Here is a 20538-nt window from a genome sequence, read left to right as displayed (position 1 = left end):
CGGGATTTTAGTAGACGTAAGGACGCTTCCCCCCACCTCTCCAGTTTTACAGATTTGGCAGATTTCTCAACCTTCCTAATGCCGCGCAACCCCTTAATGCAGTGCCTCATGTGGTGGTGACCCCCAAACATAACATTATATTCATTACTCCTTCATAACTCTAATTTTGCTACTTGTAATGTAAATATCTGATATGCAGGATAAATTTTCATTCACTGGACCAAATTTGAGGGAAATAGACCTGGACATTTGGGAGTTGTAGTTGCCGAGATTTATAGTTCACCTACAGTCAAAGAGCATTCTGAACCCCACCAACGATAGAATTGGAGCTTCTCTCACACTGAGGCCTTGTGCTGGCAGAACTTCAACCTGGGGTTTTTCTCACACTGAGGCCTTGTGCTGGCAGGACTTCAACCTGGAGCTTCTCTCACACTGAGGCCTTGTGCTGGCAGGACTTCATCCTAGAGTTTTTCTCACACTGAGGCCTTGTGCTGGCAGGACTTCAACCTGGAGTTACTCTCACACTGAAGCCTTGTGCTGGCAGGACTTCAATCTGGATCTTCTCTCACACTGAGGCCTTGTGCTGGCAGGACTTCAACCTGGAGCTTTTCTCACACTGAGGCCTTGTGCTGGCAGGACTTCCACCTGGAGGTTCTCTCACACTGAGGCCTTGTGCTGGCAGGACTTCAACCTGGATCTTCTTTCACACTGAGGCCTTGTGCTGGCAGGACTTCAACCTGGATCTTCTCTCACACTGAGGCCTTGTGCTGGCAGGACTTCAACCTGGAGTTTCTCTCACACTGAGGTCTTGTGCTGGCAGGACTTCAACCTGGAGCTTCTCTCACACTGAGGCCTTGTGCTGGCAGGACTTCAATTTGGAGCTTCTATCACACTGAGGCCTTGTGTTGGCAGGACTTCAACCTGGAGCTTCTCTCACACTGAGGCCTTGTGCTGGCAGGACTTCAATTTGGATCTTCCCTCACACCGAGGCCTTGTCCTGGCAGGACTAATCTGGAGGTTCTCTTACACTGAGGCCTTGTGCTGGCAGGACTTCAACCTGGAGTTTCTATCACACTGAGGCCTTGTGCTGTCAGGACTTCAATTTGGATCTTCTCTCACACTGAGGCCTTGTGCTGGCAGGACTTCAATTTGGATCTTCTCTCACACTGAGGCCTTGTGTTGGCAGGACTTCAACCTGGAGCTTCTCTCACACTGAGGCCTTGTGCTGGCAGGACTAATCTGGAGGTTCTCTTACACTGAGGCCTTGTGCTGGCAGGACTTCAACCTGGAGCTTCTATCACACTGAGGCCTTGTGCTGTCAGGACTTCAATTTGGATCTTCTCTCACACTGAGGCCTTGTGCTGGCAGGACTTCAATTTGGATCTTCTCTCACACTGAGGCCTTGTGCTGGCAGGACTTCAATTTGGATCTTCTCTCACACTGAGGCCTTGTGTTGGCAGGACTTCAGCCTGGAGCTTCTCTCACACTGAGAGCTTGTGCTGACCGGACTTCAATCTGGATCTTTTCTCACACTGAGGCCTTGTGCTGGCAGGACTTCAACCTGGAGCTTCTCTCACTCTGAGGCCTTGTGCTGGCAGGACTTCAACCTGGAGTTACTCTCATGCTGAAGCCTTGTGCTGGCAGGACTTCAATCTGGAGCTTCTCTCACACTGAGGCCTTGTGCTGGCAAGACTTCAACCTGGAGCTTCTCTCACACTGACGCCTTGTGCTGGCAGGTCTTTAACCTGGATCTTCTTTCACACTGAGGCCTTGTGCTGGCAGGACTTCAACCTGGATCTTCTCTCACACTGAGGCCTTTTGCTGGCAGGACTTCAACCTGGAGCTTCTCTCACACTGAGGCCTTGTGCTTGCAGGACTGAAGACCAACTGGTAGGAGACGAATAAAGAATGTCGAAGGAGCAGAAGAAAGACCATAGGCAATACCTTCCAACCTTCTGACGTTGTGGTCCACCACACAAATCAGGACAAGCCTTCTTCATGTGCCCTGGGAATGGCAGGCGGCGAGGGCCCAGAGCCAAGCCCAAGAGCATCAGAGTAGCTAATCCAGAGATTACGCCGACCAATTGACCAGTTTATTCTTAGCTTCGGAGTGCCAAAGGAAGCTTAAACTCTTAAGGATTCCGGCTAAGGAGGCAAACACCACCGGCAATTTTTCAACAACAACAGCGACCACAACCAAAGTGTTGTTCTCCTTGAATATAATGACTAGATTGTTTTGAATTTTTATTTTTTTCCCCAAAACGACAAGACTTCTGATTCTTGCAGAAAGCCAAGCTTCTAGTGCTCAAATCGTGGGTGGCTTTGAAAGCATGGCACCGGGAGTAAAATAAAAGGACACACAAAACACACAAGTTCTGGCCTCCCAATTGAAATCATCCTTTCGTCCTCAAATTTGTAGCATTGCAGGAAGTTAAAACACACAATAATAATTCATATACAGGCTGCTGTGATCTCGTTCCCTTCTACAGCTAATACCACGGAGACTTAATCCTTCCGCTGATTGGATTGAAAGCCAATAACAGACGGAGAATAAACAGAAGCCCAAGGCCAGGAAAAGCAACGCGTGATCGTGCCACAACGTTAAAATTTTCCACTCCAGAACCCATCGTTGGTTAGAGTACTTGCTTACTTATACTTGCTTAGGTGATCCCTCGTTGGCCGAGTAGAATAGTCTTCCAAGATCAGTATTCTGGTGGCTCCGTAGGTGACTGTGGAGCCCTATTCTTGAATTGGAGCTTCTCTCACACTGAGGCCTTGTGTGGGCAGGTTTTCAACCTGGAGATTCTCTCAAACTGAGGCCTTGTGCTGGCAGGTATTCAACCTGCAGATTCTCTCACACTGAGGCCTTGTGCTGGCAGGTCTTCAACCTGGAGCTTCTCTCACACTGAGGCCTTGTGCTGGCAGGTCGTCAACCTGGAGCTTCTCTCACACTGAGGCCTTGTGCTGGCAGGACTTCAACCTGGAGATTCTCTCACACTGAGGCCTTGTGCTGGCAGGTCGTCAACCTGGAGATTCTCTCACACTGAGGCCTTGTGCTGGCAGGTCGTCAACCTGGAGCTTCTCTCACACTGAGGTCTTGTGCTGGCAGGACTTCAACCTGGAGATTCTCTCACACTGAGGCCTTGTGCTGGCAGGACTTCAACCTGGAGATTCTCTCACACTGAGGCCTTGTGCTGGCAGGTCGTTAACCTGGAGATTCTCTCACACTGAGGCCTTGTGCTGGCAGGTCGTCAACCTGGAGCTTCTCTCACACTGAGGTCTTGTGCTGGCAGGACTTCAACCTGGAGATTCTCTCACACTGAGGCCTTGTGCTGGCAGGACTTCAACCTGAAGATTCTCCCACATTGAGGCCTTGTGCTGACAGGACTTCAATCTGGAGCTTCTCCCATAGTGAGGGCATTGGTTTCCAGGCGGAAGGCGGTCCCGGTTGGGGTTGGCTTGACACGCCTTCCTCTTGGCATGTTTCTCTTTTTCACCCTCCATTCGTGCCTCTTCAAATTCTGCAGCACTGCTGGTCACATCTGACCTCCAGCTGGAGCGCTCAAGGGCCAGGGCTTCCCTGTTCTCAGTATCTATGTCAGAGTTTTGAGCCCATGTTTCAATATCTTTTCCTGTCCACCAACATTCAGTTTCCGTTCTTGAATTCGGAGTAGAGCAACTGCTTTGGGAGACGGTGGTCGGGCATCTGGACAATGTGGCCGGTCCAGTGGAGTTGATGGCGGAGGACCATCGCTTCAATGCTGGTTTCCCCTTGACAGGACAGGATGACCTTTGGGGTCCCTCCTAACTCTAGATTGTGGATGGCCATCTGTTAGGAGGGCTTTGATGGAGTATTCCTGCCTGACAGAAGGGGATTGGACTGGATGAACTTTGGGGTCCCTTCCAACTCTAGGATGATTCAGAGGCTGATTGACCATCTGTCAGGAGGGCTTTGATGGTGTCTTCCGCCTGGAATAAGGAGGTTGGACTGGATGGCCCTTAGGATCCCTTCCAGTTCTAGGATTCCGTGATTCAGAGGCTGAATGACCATCTGTCAGGAGGGCTTTGATGGCCCTTGGGGTCCCTACTATATAAATCTACGTCTTTGTGTGCGGAACACTCTTGCTCACAACCTGAAGTTACATTGAACGTTTTCCTTTGCCAAAACCTCGAGTGCCTTGACTTCTGGTCTCAGCTGTTGGTTCCCCGCCTGCAGATTGTGGAAAGCCACAATCTGCCGCCTGCCTTGGATCAGTCCGGGGTCTCCCTGGGGCCGAGCCTGGAGGGCCCTGCCTCCTGAGCCCCCCAGAAAAGGGAGCCAAATGGTTTGGCCGCTTGACCTGGATTCGTCTCCGCAGCTGCCGCCTGGAGCGTCAGTCACCGGAGCCGTGACCTAGATCTCAACGTCAAGGGGCATTGGCTTGGCGCTGACCGTGTGCCAGCTCCAAAGCGCGGGCAGGAGGGAAAAGAGGGCCCGGATTTAAAATATTAAGAATATTAGTTAAAATAGTCCTTTGAATGGTATTTTACATGTGCCAGAACAACAGAAGGAATAGAAAATGTTGGTATATTATATTATATTATATTATATTATATTTATATGCTGCCCTTCTCACCCCGAAGGGGACTCAGAGCAGCTTACAAGATATATACTATTTCTATTATATTATATATTATATTTCTATATTATTATTATTATTTCTATTCTATTATTATATTATTTCTATTCTATTATATATTATATTTCTATATTATTATTATTATTATTATTTCTATTCTATTATATATTATATTTCTATATTATTATTATTATTTCTATTCTATTATTATATTATTTCTATTCTATTATTATATTATTTCTATTATATTATATATTTTATTTCTATATTATTATTATTATTATTTCTATTCTATTATTATATTATTTCTATTCTATTATATATTATATTTCTATATTATTATTATTATTATTTCTATTATATTATATATTATATTTCTATATTATTATTATTATTATTATTATTATTTCTATTATATTATTATATTATCATATTATCATATTATACTATTTCTAAGAATCCTAGATTATCCAGTGTGACTCTATATATTGCAGTGTTTCTCAACCCTCCTGATGCCGCGACCCCTTAATACAGTTCCTCATGTTGTGTTGACCCACAACCATAACATTATTTTCATTGCTACTTTATAACTCATGCAGATAAACAGTTTCCAGCTTTGCTCTCACAGAGGTTCCTCTCACACCAAACTTACACAGGAGCTTCACAGAGTAGCGTTTTACACACAGCAACCTTGACACTGGAGCTCCACCCACAATGGCCTTCAACCTGGAACTTCTCTCACACTGAGGCCTACTAACACTGAGGTCTACCTCACACTGAGGCCTTTCTTCCACTGAGGCTTTCTCTCACACTGAGGGCTACCTCAGACTGAGGCCTTTCTTCCATTGAGGTTTTCTCTCACACTGAGGGCTACCTCAGACTGAGGCTTTTCTTCCACTGAGGTTTTCTCTCACACTGAGGGCTACCTCAGACTGAAGCCAACTAATACTACTAAGCTACAGGCACACCTGCTTATATAGAACTATAGCTTTTGCTGAGTCATTGCAACCTGGAGCTTCTCTCACACTGAAGCCTTGTGCTGGCAGGACTGTAATTTTGCTACTGTTATGAATCGTCATGTAAATATCTGATATGCAGGATGGATTTTCATTCACTGGACCAAATTTGGCACAAATATGCAAAACACCCAAATTTAAATACTGTTAGGGTCGGCTTAAGGTATTGATTTTGTCATTTGGGAGTTGTAGTTCCTTGGGTTTATAGTTCGCCTACCATCAAAGAGCATTCTGAACTCCATTCTGAACTCCACCAACAATGAAATTGAACGATACTTGGCACACCAAACTCTCATGGCCAACAGAAAATACTGGAAGGGTTTGGTGTGCATTGACCTTGAGTTTGGGAGTTGTAGTTCACCTACATCCAGAGAGCACAGTGGACTCAAACAATGATGGATCTGCAATGAACTTGGCACGGACAATCAATATGCCCAAATGTGAAAACTGGTGGAGTTTGGGGGAAATAGACCTTGACATTAGGGAGTTGTAGCTGCTGGGATTGATAGTTCACCTACATTCAAAGAGCATTCCAAACACCACTGATGATAGAATTGGGCCAAACCTTCCACACAGAACTCCCATGAACAACAAAAATACTGGAAGGGTTTGGTGGGCATTGACCTTGAGTTTGGGAGTTGTAGTTCACCTACATCCAGAGAGCACTGTGGACTCAAACAGTGATGGATCTGGACTGAACTTTGTATGAATACTCAATATGCACCAAATGTGAACACTGGTGGAGTTTGGGGGAAATAGACCTTGACATTTGGGAGTTGTAGCTGCTGGGATTGATAGTTCACCTACATTCAAAGAGCATTCCAAACCCCACTGATGATAGAATTGGGCCAAACCTTCCACACAGAACTCCCATGACCAACAGAAAATACTGGAAGGGTTGGGTGTGCATTGACCTTGAGTTTGGGAGTTGTAGTTCACCTACATCCAGAGAGCACTGTGGACTCAAACAATGATGGATCTGGACCAAACTTGGCACGAATCCTCAATATGCCCAAATGTGATCACTGGTGAAGTTTGGGGGAAATAGACCTTGACATTTGGGAGTTTTAGTTGCTGACATTTTAGTCATTGCAGGTTATTTAATAATAATAATAATAATAATAATAATAATAATAATAATAACTTTTGCAGGAGCCCAATACATTGATCAAAACTCACTTCTGCATAGACAAGGATAGGATTGCATTGGGAAGATATCTTTTGTCCTTGTTCCTTCCCATCCCAAGAAAGAGGCAGCCCTGGCCTTATTGCCGCAGTTCAATAGCATTGGGTTCAAAGTTCTCAGCAGTTGCGTTTGTTTCAAAACTTCAGCTACAAAACGAAAGCTTATCTCCCGAAATTAGTGAGTTTTGGAGGAAAAGGCACACAATGTTGTCGTGGATTCTTAGGCCCAGTTCTTCTTAGGACTAAAAGCGAGGTCAATTGGAGTGGACCGGGCGGATGGGGTAATGCAACCCCAAATAGGTAATTTTTTACCTATTTACATCCCAAATAGACTACTGCAACACCCTCTATATGGGGTTTCCTTTGAAGACTGTTCGGAAGCGACAATTTTATTTATTTACTTTTTTATTTACAACATTTCTCCCCCGCCTTTCTCAACCCCCCGAGGGTGGACTCAGAGCGGCTTACACTGGCAACAATTCGATGCCGCAAATATCACAATATAACAACAATATAAAACTATAAAAAGATTAAAACAATCACATTAATTATACAATCCTAGCCGTTTCCATTATCATAACAATCATCATATGGTCCAATTCAGGGTCCAATTCATCGCCCAGTCGTTCCATATTCGTATGTCTTTTACATTGCATTTTCAAACACTTGCTCAAACAGCCAAGTATTGACTCTTTTCTGGAATGTTCCTAGGAAGGGTTCCATAGCCGAGGGGCCACCACTGAGAAGGCCCTATCCCTTGTCCCCGCTAAATATATTTGGTGTTTGTGCCTCTTAGCCAAAAGCCTGGTTACCAAACCACGATTTTAGTTGTTTTCCTGAAGGAAAGGAGGGAGGATGCTGATCTAATCTCAGTGGGGAGCGAATTCCACAAGCGGGGAGCCACCACCGAGAAGGCCCCGTCCCTCATCCCCACCAGACGCGTTTGCAAGGCTGGTGGGACTGAGACCAGGGTGGACCTTCAACTACGAGGTGGAATGTAGAGGGAGATACATTTGGACAAATCATATAGGGCTTTATAGGCCGAGACCAGCACTTTAAAGTAAAGTAAAGTAGTAGTCAAGGAATACCTGGCTACACTAAACGAATTCAAGTCTCCAGGGCCAGGTGAACTACGTCCAAAGGTAATACAGGAAGTACAGAAGTAATTTCAGAACCAATAATCTATGACACTCCTTGAAGAACATTCAGTCGTTTCTCCGGTTTCAGGTAGCTGTGGACCTTTGAGGAACATATATATGATTTCAACCCATTAAACCTTTGTTTACTTGGAGGAGAAGCTATGCATTTCACTTAACAGAACAGCCCATTATCACAAGTGTCATATTTATTTATTTTTGAATTCAGATGGCCATCTGTCAGGGGTGATTTGAATGCAATATTCCTGCTTCTTGGCAGGGGGTTGGACTGGATGGCCCATGAGGTCTCTTCCAACTCTTTGAGTCTATGATTCTATGATGAGAAATGTCCTTGATTGCACACAGATATTAATAAATGGAGCAAAAGACATATATTTATATTACATATACTATTACTAATAATATTGCAATATAATGGTATAGTACAATATGTTGTTGTTGTTGTTCATTCGTTCAGTCGTTTCCGACTCTTCATGACCTCATGGACCAGTCCACGCCAGAGCTCCCTGTCGGCCGTCACCACCCCCAGCTCCTTCAAGGTCAATCCAGTCACTTCAACTACAACATCAATTCATCTTGCCCTTGGTTGGACCTTCTTCCTTTTTCCTTCCATCCCTGACAGCCGTGGCCACCCACAGCTCCTCCAAGGCCAAGCCAGTCACTTCAAGGATGCCATCCATCCCTCTTGCCCTTGGTTGGCCTCTCTTCCTTTTTCCTTCCATCCCTGACAGCCATGCCCACCCCCAGCTCCTTTAAGATCAATCCAGTAACTTGTTGACTTTGGTGGAGAGGTGGCATTCTGTCCAGCAGAGTTGATGGCGGAGGACCGTCGCTTCAGTGCTGGTGGTATTTGCTTCATCCAGCACGCTGACATTTGTCTGCTTGTCTCCCCAAGAGCTTTTTAGGATTTTCCAGAGGCAACGCTGATGGAATCGTTCCAGGAGTTGAGTGTGACATCTGTAGACAGTCCATGTTTCGCAGGCATATAGCAGGGTTGGGAGGACAATAGCTTTATAAACAAGCCTCTTGGTTTCCCTACGGATGTCCCGGTCCCCAAACACTATGTGCTTCATTCGGAGAACTGCTGCACTCTCAGAGCTCAGGCGGTGTTGTATTTCAGTGTCAATGTTGACTTTTGTGGAGAGGTGGCATTCTGTCCAAAGGAGTTGATGGCGGAGGACCATCCCTTCAGTGCTGTTGGTCTTTGCTTTTTTCAGCACGTTGACATTTGTCCACTCGTCTTCCCAAGAGATTTGCAGGATTTTCCGGAGGCAACGCTGATGGAATTGTTCCAGGAGTTGAGTGTGACATCTGTAGACAGTCCACGTTTCGCAGGCATATAGCTGGGTTGGGAGAACAATAGCTTTATAAGCAAGCCCCTTGGTTTCCCTACGGATGTCCTGGTCCTCAAAAACTCTGTTGTTCATTAGGAGACCTGCTGCACTCGCAGAGCTCAGGAGGTGTTGTATTTGAGTGTCAATGTTGACTTTTGTGGAGAGGTGGCATTCTGTCCAGTGGAGTTGATGGCGGAGGACCATCACTTCAATGCTGGTGGTATTTGGTTTCCCTACGGATGTCCTGGTCCTCAAACACTTCATTCAGAAAAATGCTGCACTTGCAGAGCTCAGGCGGTGTTGTATTTCAGTTTCAATTTTGACTTTTGTGGAGAGGTGGCATTCTCCCCAGCAGAGTTGATAGCTGATGACCATCGCTTCAATGCTGGTGGTATTTGGTTTCCCTACGGATGTCATGATCCTCAAACACTTCATTCGGAAAAATGCTCCACTTGCAGAGCTCAGGCAGTGTTGTATTTCAGTGTCAATGTTGACTTTTGTGGAGAGGTGGCATTCTGTCCAGCAGAGTTGATAGCTGATGACCATCGCTTCAATGCTGGTGGTATTTGGTTTCCCTATGGATGTCCTGGTCCTCAAACACTTCATTTAGAAAAATGCTGCACTTGCAGAGCTCAGGCGGTGTTGTATTTCAGTGTCAATGTTGACTTTGGTGGAGAGGTGGCATTCTGTCCAGCAGAGTTGATAGCTGATGACCATCGCTTCAATGCTGGTGGTATTTGGTTTCCCTACGGATGTCCTGGTCTTCAAATACTTCATTCGGAAAAATGCTGCACTTGCAGAGCTCAGGCGGTGTTGTATTTCAGTGTCAATGTTGACTTTGGTGGAGAGGTGGCATTCTGTCCAGCGGAGTTGATGTGGAGGACCATCACTTCAATGCTGGTGGTATTTGGTTTCCCTACGGATGTCCTGATTGGCTGGTGACCCTTATGAACCCTTAGAATGTTTACGTATGTTCCGTGACATCACAGTGGATCACTAGGAAAAAAAAGGCTTATAGGCAGGGAAGTGATAGGAAAGACCTTTGTTTGCTTCCTCCCTGTTTTTGTTATCCTGCTGAAGTGAGTTCCATACTTTCAAGCTTTCGGGAATGATGTTAGTATTAATATTTGTGTACGTAACCATTTCTTGGTGTGTCTTTGTGTCTTCCAGATCCGTGCATGAAGAACAAGCTCTCCTGCAGATGCCCTGCGAGGGGGAACTGGACATCCTGACCTCAGCGTGACTCTACATCGCTGCAAAACCAGGCGGACTTTTTTTTATGTGAGTCAGGAACGCCTTGGATTTGGATACATGCAAAAGGTTCTGGATCTCTGGTCCAGAACGTTGGTTAGGATACATGGGATAGGCCAAGGATGGGAGCGGATTGCCCAACATCATATGGTTGGAAAGAGCTATAGGTCAGTGGTAGAACGAGTGTGTTGAATATAGAGACCCCTAAGGGCCATCCAGTCCAACCCCCTTCTGCCAGGCAGGAGGACACAATAGAAGCCCTCATGACAGATGGCCATCCAGAAGAGATTCATCATCATCATTATCATCTATTATTATTATTATTATTATTATTATTATTATTATTATAGAATCCTAGAGTAGGAAGGGACCCCAGGGGCCACGCAGTCCCTCTCCCTTCTGCCATGTTTGAGGACACAATAGAAGCACTCCTGACAGATGGCCATCCAGAACTGATTCATCATCATCCATTATGATTATTATGATTATGATTATGATTATTATTATTATTATTATTATTATTATTATACAATCCTAGTGTAGGAAGAGAATCCAGGGGCCATGCAGTCCCATGTAGTCCCTCTCCCTTCTGCCAGGCTTGAAGGCACAATAGAAGCCCTCCTGACAGATGGCAATCCAGAAGAGATTCTTCATCATCACCATCTATTATTATTATTATTATTATTATTGAATCCTAGAGTAGGAAGGGGCCCCAGGGACCATGCAGTCCCTCTCCCTTCTGCCAGGCTTGAAGACACAATAGAAGCCCTCCTGACAGATGGCCATCCAGAAGAGATTCATCTATTATTATTATTATTATTATTATTATTATTATTATTATAGAATCCTAGAGTTGGGAGGAACCCTAGGGGCCATGCAGTCCCTCTCCCTTCTGCCAGGCAGGAAGACACAATAGAAGCCCTCCTGACAGATGGCCATCCAGAAGAGACTCTTCATCTATTATTATTATTATTATTATTATTATTATTATTATAGAATCCTAGAGTTGGAAGGAACCCCAGGGGCCATGCAGTCCCTCTCCCTTCTGCCAGGCTTGAAGACACAATAGAAGCCCTCCTGACAGATGGCCATCCAGAAGAGATTCATCTATTATTATTATTATTATTATTATTATTATAGAATCCTAGAGTAGGAAGGAACCCCAGGGGCCATGCAATCCCTCTCCCTTCTGCCAGGCAGGAAAACACAATAGAAGACAAGAATCAATGAGGGCCAGCTAACAGCTCCCAACAAATGATTTCCCACAGCAGGAAGCAGCCAGCCTTTGAAGCTGCAAGGCCATTCAATGCCTCAAGAGTTCTTTCTCCCACCCTGGACATCATTCCACAGATATATAAACCCCACTTGCCTAGTTCCCAACAGACCTCCCAACGTCTGAGGATGCCAGGCATAGATGTGGGGGAAACGTCAGGAGAGAATGCTTCTGCCCGGAAAACTCACAGCAACCTAGGTATCTTTATTTGAGCAATTCTAGCCTTCTGTTCCCATAGTGACCGACCAGATGGCCTAATGGGAAGCGCATCGCAAAACCACCTTCCGGGCTGGTTCCCTAGTAACAGCGATGCTGCCTCTGATACTGGAGGGAAGGCATCGCTGTCACGAGTAGTCACCACTGATGGCTTTATTCCTCCGTGAAATTGTATAATCCCTTTCCAAAGCTGTCAACGTTTGCTGCATCCGGAGATAGCAGGTCCCACGGCTGTAACAATGCTGTGGGTGGAAGAGATGCAGCTTCGTTCGCTTCGCAGGGATTCAACGTTGTTAAGTGATCCTGTTATAGTCGCCCTCTCCAATAAGCAAATGGGGAGTCTCAATTGAAATAATATATTTCTATTTAGCGTGTTGTATTTGGAATACAGTGATATCTCTATATCAGACAGGGGCAAATTTCGGCCCTCCAGGTGTTTTGGACTCTGACAATTCCTAACAGCCGGTAGGCATACCAGGTATGTGTGTCAAATGTGGTCCAGATCCATCAGTAGGTTCACAGTGCTAGGTGAACTACAACTCCTTCAAATCAAGGTGAATTCCCCTAAAGACCTCTAGGTTTTTTTTTCCGGTCATGGGGGCCCTGTGTGTCAAGTTTGGCCCAATTCCATCTTTGGTGGAGTTCAGCGTGCTCATTGATTGCCAGTGAACTATAACTCCCAGTACTTACAAATCCAAAATGTCCACCAGTATTGGGCATATCGGGCATATCATGTGGGTTCTGTAGGTTCACAGTGCTAGGTGAACTACAACTCCTTCAAATCTAGGTGAATTCCCCCAAATCCCCCCAAAGACCTCTAGTTTTTTTTTTCCGGTCATGGGGGCCCTGTGTGTCAAGTTTGGCCCAATTCCATCTTTGGTGGAGTTCAGTGTGCTCATTGATTGCCAGTGAACTATAACTCCCAGTACTTACAAATCCAAAATGTCCACCAGTATTGGGCGTATCGGGCATATCATGTGGGTTCTATGTGCCACGTTAGTTCCACGTCCATCGTTGGTGGAATTGAGAGTGCTCTTAGATTGCAGGTGAACTATACATCCCAGGACCTACAACTCCTATAAATCATAATGAATTCTCTCCAGACCTCTCTAGTATGTTCAAAATGGAACTGTAGAGGAGAGTCTACAGTTCCATTTTGCACAGGGTTCCATACTTCGCACTTTAACAACACAACCGTTCAATGCTGAGGCTTCCCACCAAAATGGAACTGTAGAGGAAAGTCTACTGAACAAGCAAGTACATGCTACATACGTTGCTTAAGTCGCATTGACTGACCATCTGCACAAGGTTCCATACTTCACACTTTAACAACACAACCATTCAATGCTAAGGCTTCCCGCCAAAATGGAACTGTAGAGGAGAGTCTACTGAACAAGCCAGTACCTGCCGCATACGTTGCTTAAGTCGCATTGACTGACTGTCTGTGCAGGGTTCCATACTTCACACTTTAACAACACAACTGTTCAATGCTAAGGCTTCCAGCCAAAATGGAACTGTAGAGGAGAGTCTACTGAACAAGCCAGTACCTGCCGCATACCAGTACTGCCATCTGTTGAGGAGTTATGAAGGTGGAGGCATTACTTTTCATTCAATCCTCGCATAAATCATGGTGATTTCTCCCCAAATCCCTCTAATATGTTCCGTTGCTGATCAATTCCTCTGTTTGCTCTGTGCCATAGAAAAGAGTAGGAAAGGGTGATGGGAGAGGCAGTGGGCGGGGTTATGCAAATTCCACACCAATGGAGAGAGTCAGGAACACTGGGATGTCTGTGGTGGAGGAAAAAGTCTAAAATGAAATCGTCTCCATTTGAAAGCCTTCGTTTGGGTGGTGGGCAGCGTTGTGTTTGTGGAGGACATTGGCAGGGCTCTTGGACATGTTCACAGCACTCACTACAACCTGCACTGTCATTGGAGGGAGGGCCCTTGGTATTATTATTATTATTGTTATTATTATTATTATTATTATTATTATTAGAAACACAACAAGATGGGTCCACAGCAAACAAGATCCCTATGCTGGCTGTTGTATTGGATCACACACACATTATTATTATTATTATTATTATTATTAATAATAATATTATTATCATTATTATTATTAGAAACACAACAAGATGAGTCCACAGCTGGCTGTTGTATTGGATTACACTTATTATTATTATTATTATTATTATTATTATTATTATTATTAGCACAACAAGATGAGTCCACAGCAAACAAGATCACTATGCTGGCTGTTGTGTTGGATCACACACACATTATTATTATTATTATTATTATTATTATTATTATTATTATTATTATTAGAAACACGACAAGATGAGTCCACAGCTGGCTGTTGTATTGGATCACACATTATTATTATTATTATTATTATTATTATTATTATTATTATTTGTGGAAGTGGGAGCCTGTCTGTGTAAGGGGCCACCCCAGTCACACACACATATATTTTCACTTTTATTATGTGTATAGATCACTGATTTAATTCTTATCCACTGTTTTCCTCGCCTGGGATTCAAGGCAGCGTTCAATATTCTAGAAACACACACAAAGCCTAGTATCTTAGTACTCAGACTTTTAGAAAATGGATGCTGTTATGCTATCATCACTGAAAAAATAGGGCATTGCAGCTCAACGGTGTTATTTAGAATCCTTTGCTTCCAAACCTGTTTTTTCCTTGGTTTACACAAAGGATGGAGAAGCCACAGAGGCATTTCCTTGCAGGGGGAAAAAAAGCACTTACGTGAATGCATCTCTGGCCGAATTGCAATTGACAGGCCCATTGCAAGGCAGGAGAGATTACCGCTGCAATCTTACTTTGCGGGATTGGCTAATCTCCCTTTGAGAGAATGCAGCCCTGGAGTTGGGGGAAGCCATCAAGAAGTGGCCTCCCGCCTCTTGTTTTCAACAGGCTTTGGGCAAGTAGCTTTCTAGTGCTTAGAGAGTTATACAATTCAGGGATATTTGGGGGGGGGGGGGGGAGGCAATAAGGGAGGGTCGAGAGGACACCATTGAGTTGGATAGAAGAAGTAAATAAGGAAACGCTTAGTTCTATCTTTCATAATACTAGCATTTGACAGGGAAGGAGATTCTGGATACATAGAAAGATAGACAGACAGACAGACACTGTATGTATGTATGTATGTAGGTAGGTAGGTAGGTGGATAGATAGGTAGACAGACAGATAGACACTGTAGGTAGGTAGGTAGGTGGATAGATAGACAGACAGACAGACATTGTATGTAGGTAGGTGGATAGACAGATAGACAGACAGAGAGAGAGACAGACAGACAGACATTGTATGTAGGTAGGTGGATAGAGAGACAGACAGAGAGACAGACAGACAGACATTGTATGTAGGTAGGTGGATAGATAGATAGATAGATAGATAGATAGATAGACAAATAGATAGACAGACACTGTATGTAGATAGGTAAATAGACAGGCAGATACTGTAAGATATAGACGTACTGTAGACAGACAGATAAACATTGTGGATGGATAGACAGACAGACGGATACTGTAGATAGATAGAGAGATAGAGAAATAGATGATCTAGCTGTCTGTCTACAGTATACCTATCTATCTACATACAGTATCCATGTAGATAGATAGGTATACTGTAGACAGACAGATAGATACTGTAGATAGATGGCTGGCTGGATGATAGACAGACAGACAGACATATAGATAGATGGACGGATACTGTAGATAGATAGATAGATAAACAAACAGTCAGATACTCTATTTAGATAGAAGGATAGATAGATACTGTATTTAGATAAGTAGATAGATAGATAGTGCATGTAGATAGATAAACCGGCATACACTAGACCAACAGATAGATACTGTAGGTGGGTGGATGGAACGATAGATAGATAGATAAGATAAATAGATAAGATAGATAGACAGACAGACAGACTGACCGGTAGACAAACAGTCAGATACTGTATGTAGATAGATAGATAGATAGATAGATAGATAGATAGATAGATATTGTATTTAGATAGATAGATAGACAGACAGACAGATAGATAGATCAATAGATAGATACTGTATTTAGATAGATATATAGATATTGTTTTTAAATAGATAGATAGATAGATACTTTATTTAGATGGATAGATAGATACTGTATTTAGATAGACAGATATATAGATACAGTATAGATAGACAGACAGACAGATAGATAGAGATACTGTATTTAGATAGATAGATAGATAGATAGATACTTTATTTAGATGGATAGATAGATACTGTATTTAGATAGACAGATATATAGATACAGTATAGATAGACAGACAGACAGATAGATAGAGATACTGTATTTAGATAGATAGATAGATAGATAGATAGATACTGTATTTAAATAGATAGATAGATACTGTATTTAGACAGACAGACAGATACTGTATTTACATAGATAGATAGATAGATAGATAGATAGATAGATACTGTATTTAGATAGATAGATAGATAGATCAATAGATAGATACTGTATTTAGATAGACAGATACTGTATTTAGATAGATAGATAGATAGATACTGTATTTAGATAGACAGACAGACAGACAGATAGATAGATAGATAGATAGATACTGTATTTAAATAGATAGATAAATAGAGATAGATAGATAGATACTGTATTTAGATAGATAGACAGATAGATAGATAGATAGATAGATACTGTATTTAGATAGACAGACAGAGATACTGTATTTAGATAGATAGATACATGGATAGGTAGATAGATACTGTATTTAGATAGATAGAGAGATAGATACTGTATTTAGATAGATGGATACTGTATTTAGATAGACAGATATATAGATACAGTATAGATAGATAGACAGGCAGACAGATAGATAGAGATACTGTATTTAGATAGATAGATAGATAGATAGATAGATACTTTATTTAGATGGATAGATAGATATTGTATTTAGATAGATAGATGGATAGATAGATACTGTATTTAGACAGACAGACAGATACTGTATTTACATAGACAGATAGATAGATAGATAGATAGATACTGTATTTAGATAGATAGATAGATAGATCAATAGATAGATACTGTATTTAGATAGACAGACAGACAGATAGATAGATAGATAGATAGATAGATAGATAGATACTGTATTTAAATAGATAGATAAATAGAGATAGATAGATAGATAGATACTGTATTTAGATAGACAGACAGAGATACTGTATTTAGATAGATAGATACATGGATAGGTAGATAGATACTGTATTTAGATAGATAGAGAGATAGATACTGTATTTAGATAGATGGATACTGTATTTAGATAGACAGATATATAGATACTGTATTTAGATAGACAGACAGACAGATAGAGTAAGTAAGTAAGTAAGTATTTAGACATAGACAAATAGAGATACTGTATATAGATAGATAGATAGATAGATAGATAGATAGATAGATAGATAGTGGAGGTGTGATCCAAGTTGAAACACACAATTTATGTATGTTTCATAGAATCATAGAATCTAAGAGTTGGAAGAGACCTCATGGGCCATCTAGTCCAACCCCATTCTGCCAAGAAGCAGGAACATTGCATTCAAATAACCCCCAACAGATGGCCATCCAGCCTCTGTTTAAAAGCTTCTAAAGAAGGTGCCTCCACCACACTCTGGGGCAGAGAGTTCCACTGCTGAACGGCTCTCACAGTCAGGAAGTTCTTCCTCATGTTCAGATGGAATCTCCTCTCTTGTAGTTTGAAGCCATTATTCCGCGTCCTAGTCTCCAGGGAAGAAGACACTTTGTGCCCATATCCTGAAGGTAATTTGATCCATGACATTTTAAATAATGTTGCACATGGAACAAAGTGTGTGCGCATTGAACTATCCGAAAGCCAAGCTAGTCTTGTGGACTGTTTGGGATGTTGGAATTCCAGATGAGAACTTGTACCCGTTTCAAATGAGAGCTGTAGAAAAAAAACATATGGATGTGTGACAGATGCATACCAAAAGGGCAGTGTTGTGCTTTGAAAACATCCCACAAAACATGCAGATTAGTGCGTATATGTGTCAGAAAAAGAGCCAGCGGCGATATTGATCCTTTGGGGATGTGAGTGGCGCCACCCGAATGCATGCTTGCTGTGGCCGTCCTGTGCAGGATTTAAACATTTTCCACATCGCTGCAGCCTCTCTCCTCTCTACTTGCTGATTGTACAACTTTTGGAAAGCACCCCTTCTCCTCAAAGCTTCCCTAAACCTGTCCATGCGGCCGCAAAACCAGCAAACGGCTCCCATGTAAATCGCAAGCATGCAATCTGGAGAAGTTGGTTCCCTTACCAAGTTAGATGCCTTTCTGGTGTCACAAGACTCTTGGGTTCTTCTCCCTAAAAGAGTTCACAAACAAGCTCCATAGGCAGCTATAACTCCCACTATACAGGAGACACCAAAGGTCCTCCCTCCAGTGACATGACAGGTTATAGCTAGCGTCATGAACATGTCCAAGAGCCCTACCAACATCCTCCACCAACATCATACGGTCCACCACCCAAGTGAAGGCTTTCATACGGGGACAATTCCATCCTAGATTGTATGTGTTTCCTCCACCACAGACATCCCAGGGTTTCTGACTGACTCAATTGGTGTGGAATTTGCATGACCCCACCCACTGCCTCTCCCTTAACCTTTTCGTATTATTTCCTATTTCACACAGCAAACAGGAATTGATCAGCAACTGAACATACTAGAGAGCTTTGGGGAGAATTCACCATGATTTATAGGAGTTGTAGGTCCTGGGATGTAGAGTCCACCTGCAATCTAAGAGCACTCTCAGTTCCACCAATGATGGACCTGGTACTAACTTGGCACACAGAACCCCCATGAGCAACCAAACATACTGGAGGTCTTTGGAGGGATTTAGAGGAGTTGTAGTTCACCTACACCCAGAGCGCAATACGAACGCAAACAATGATGGATCTGGTCCAAACTTGGCATTCATACCCGATATACCCAAATTTGAATACTGGTGGGGTTTGGGGAGGAATGGGCCTGGACATTTTGGAGTTGTAGGTACTGGGATGTATAGTTTACCTGCAATCACTAAGCACTCTTAACTCCACCAAAGATGGAATTGGACCAAGAGCCCCCGTGACCAGCAAAAAATACTGGAGGTCTTTGGGGGAAAATCACCTTGATTTGAGGGAGTTGTAGTTTACCTACACCCAGAGAGCACTGTGGATTCAAACAGAGATGGATCTGGACCAAACTTGGCAGGAATAGTCAATATGCCCAAATATGAACACAGATAGAGTTTAGGGGAAATAAACCTTGACATTTGGGAGTTGTAGTTACTGGGATTTACAGTTCACCTACAAACATTGAGCATTCTGAACCCCATGAACATATATTAGAAACCAACACTTTCTCATTATTTTATTTTCTAGATCACCAGACTAGGCCACAGCAACACGTGGCAGAGGATGGCTAGTAAACAATAATTATACAGTCATAGTAGCCATTTCCATTATCATAACAATCATCATAAGGTCTAATTCGGTGTCCAATGTGCCGTTTGTGCCTCTTAGCCAAAAGCCTGCTTTCAAAACCACAATTTCAGATTTTTCCTAAAGGAAAGGAGGGAGGACATCGATCTAATATTGCTGGGGAGCCAATTCCACAAGCTGGGAGCCACCACCGAGAAGGCCCTGTCCCTAATCACGAGTTTGCGAGGCCGGTGGAACTAAGAGCAGGGCCTCCCCGGTGGTTCTTCAACTACGAGGTGGAACGTAGAGGGAGATACATTCAGATAATAAAATCCATTCATTCAGATTGCACTTATATGTTTGGAAAGAAATTCCTAACAGTAAAAACAGTGTAGTAGATTGCCTTAAATGATGGTGAAGTCTCCTTCTTTGGATCAAAAGTATTGCATAAATTAGTATAAAAATAGAAGAGTACAGATGGCTAAATATCTTTTGACCGAAAACGGGCAACAGCAACGGCATTGTCTGTAGCCTCCAACAATTCTTCCTCTGTACATGAGGCAGGGCATAGAGGACAAGCAGACAGATGCGGAGTTGTCTGTTCTGCTTCACAGTCACACAAGTTGTGGGATTCTTTTAGGTAGTGGAAAGAGTTGATAGTGGATCATTGCCGGCTTGTATCCCTCTTTGCAGGTGGACGCTGGCCCCGTGCCCCGATCGCCATGAGTAGCACCCTCTCCCCCACGGACTACGACAGCCTGGAGATCCAGCAGCAATACAACGACATCAACAACCGCTGGGAAGTGGCTGACGAAGACTGGGACAATGAGAACAGTTCGGCCCGGCTTTTCGAGCGCTCCCGCATCAAGGCATTGGCAGGTGAGGGAAAGGCAGCATAAAGATTGGGAATTCGTGTCATGCAAAATCCACAGTGTCTTCTGGTGATGTCCAATGTACCCTCACCACTGGAAACTCCAGATCTATATAAATGCAACCTGCT

At 43.4% G+C, this 20538-nt stretch overlaps 1 protein-coding gene across 3 annotated transcripts in view; it reads left to right on the top strand.

Annotated features, from left to right (window-relative positions):
* The window catches only part of SPTBN2 (spectrin beta, non-erythrocytic 2), a 136490-nt gene that overhangs the window by 13432 nt on the left and 102520 nt on the right, over positions 1–20538 (top strand). For all 3 annotated transcript variants that reach the window (XM_060758372.2, XM_060758373.2, XM_060758374.2), the window contains exons 2-3: positions 10482–10592; positions 20232–20417. In XM_060758372.2, coding sequence (XP_060614355.2) covers positions 20261–20417 — 157 coding nt within the window. In that variant the 5' untranslated portion in view covers positions 10482–10592; positions 20232–20260. The remainder of the gene's footprint in view (positions 1–10481; positions 10593–20231; positions 20418–20538) is intronic.

Source organism: Anolis sagrei, chromosome 12, assembly GCF_037176765.1.
Source record: "Anolis sagrei isolate rAnoSag1 chromosome 12, rAnoSag1.mat, whole genome shotgun sequence".
In the NCBI taxonomy this organism is placed as follows: domain Eukaryota; kingdom Metazoa; phylum Chordata; class Lepidosauria; order Squamata; family Dactyloidae; genus Anolis; species Anolis sagrei.
The sequence above is the reverse complement of the archived record's forward strand: the minus strand, read 5'-3'. Positions and strand labels throughout refer to the sequence as shown.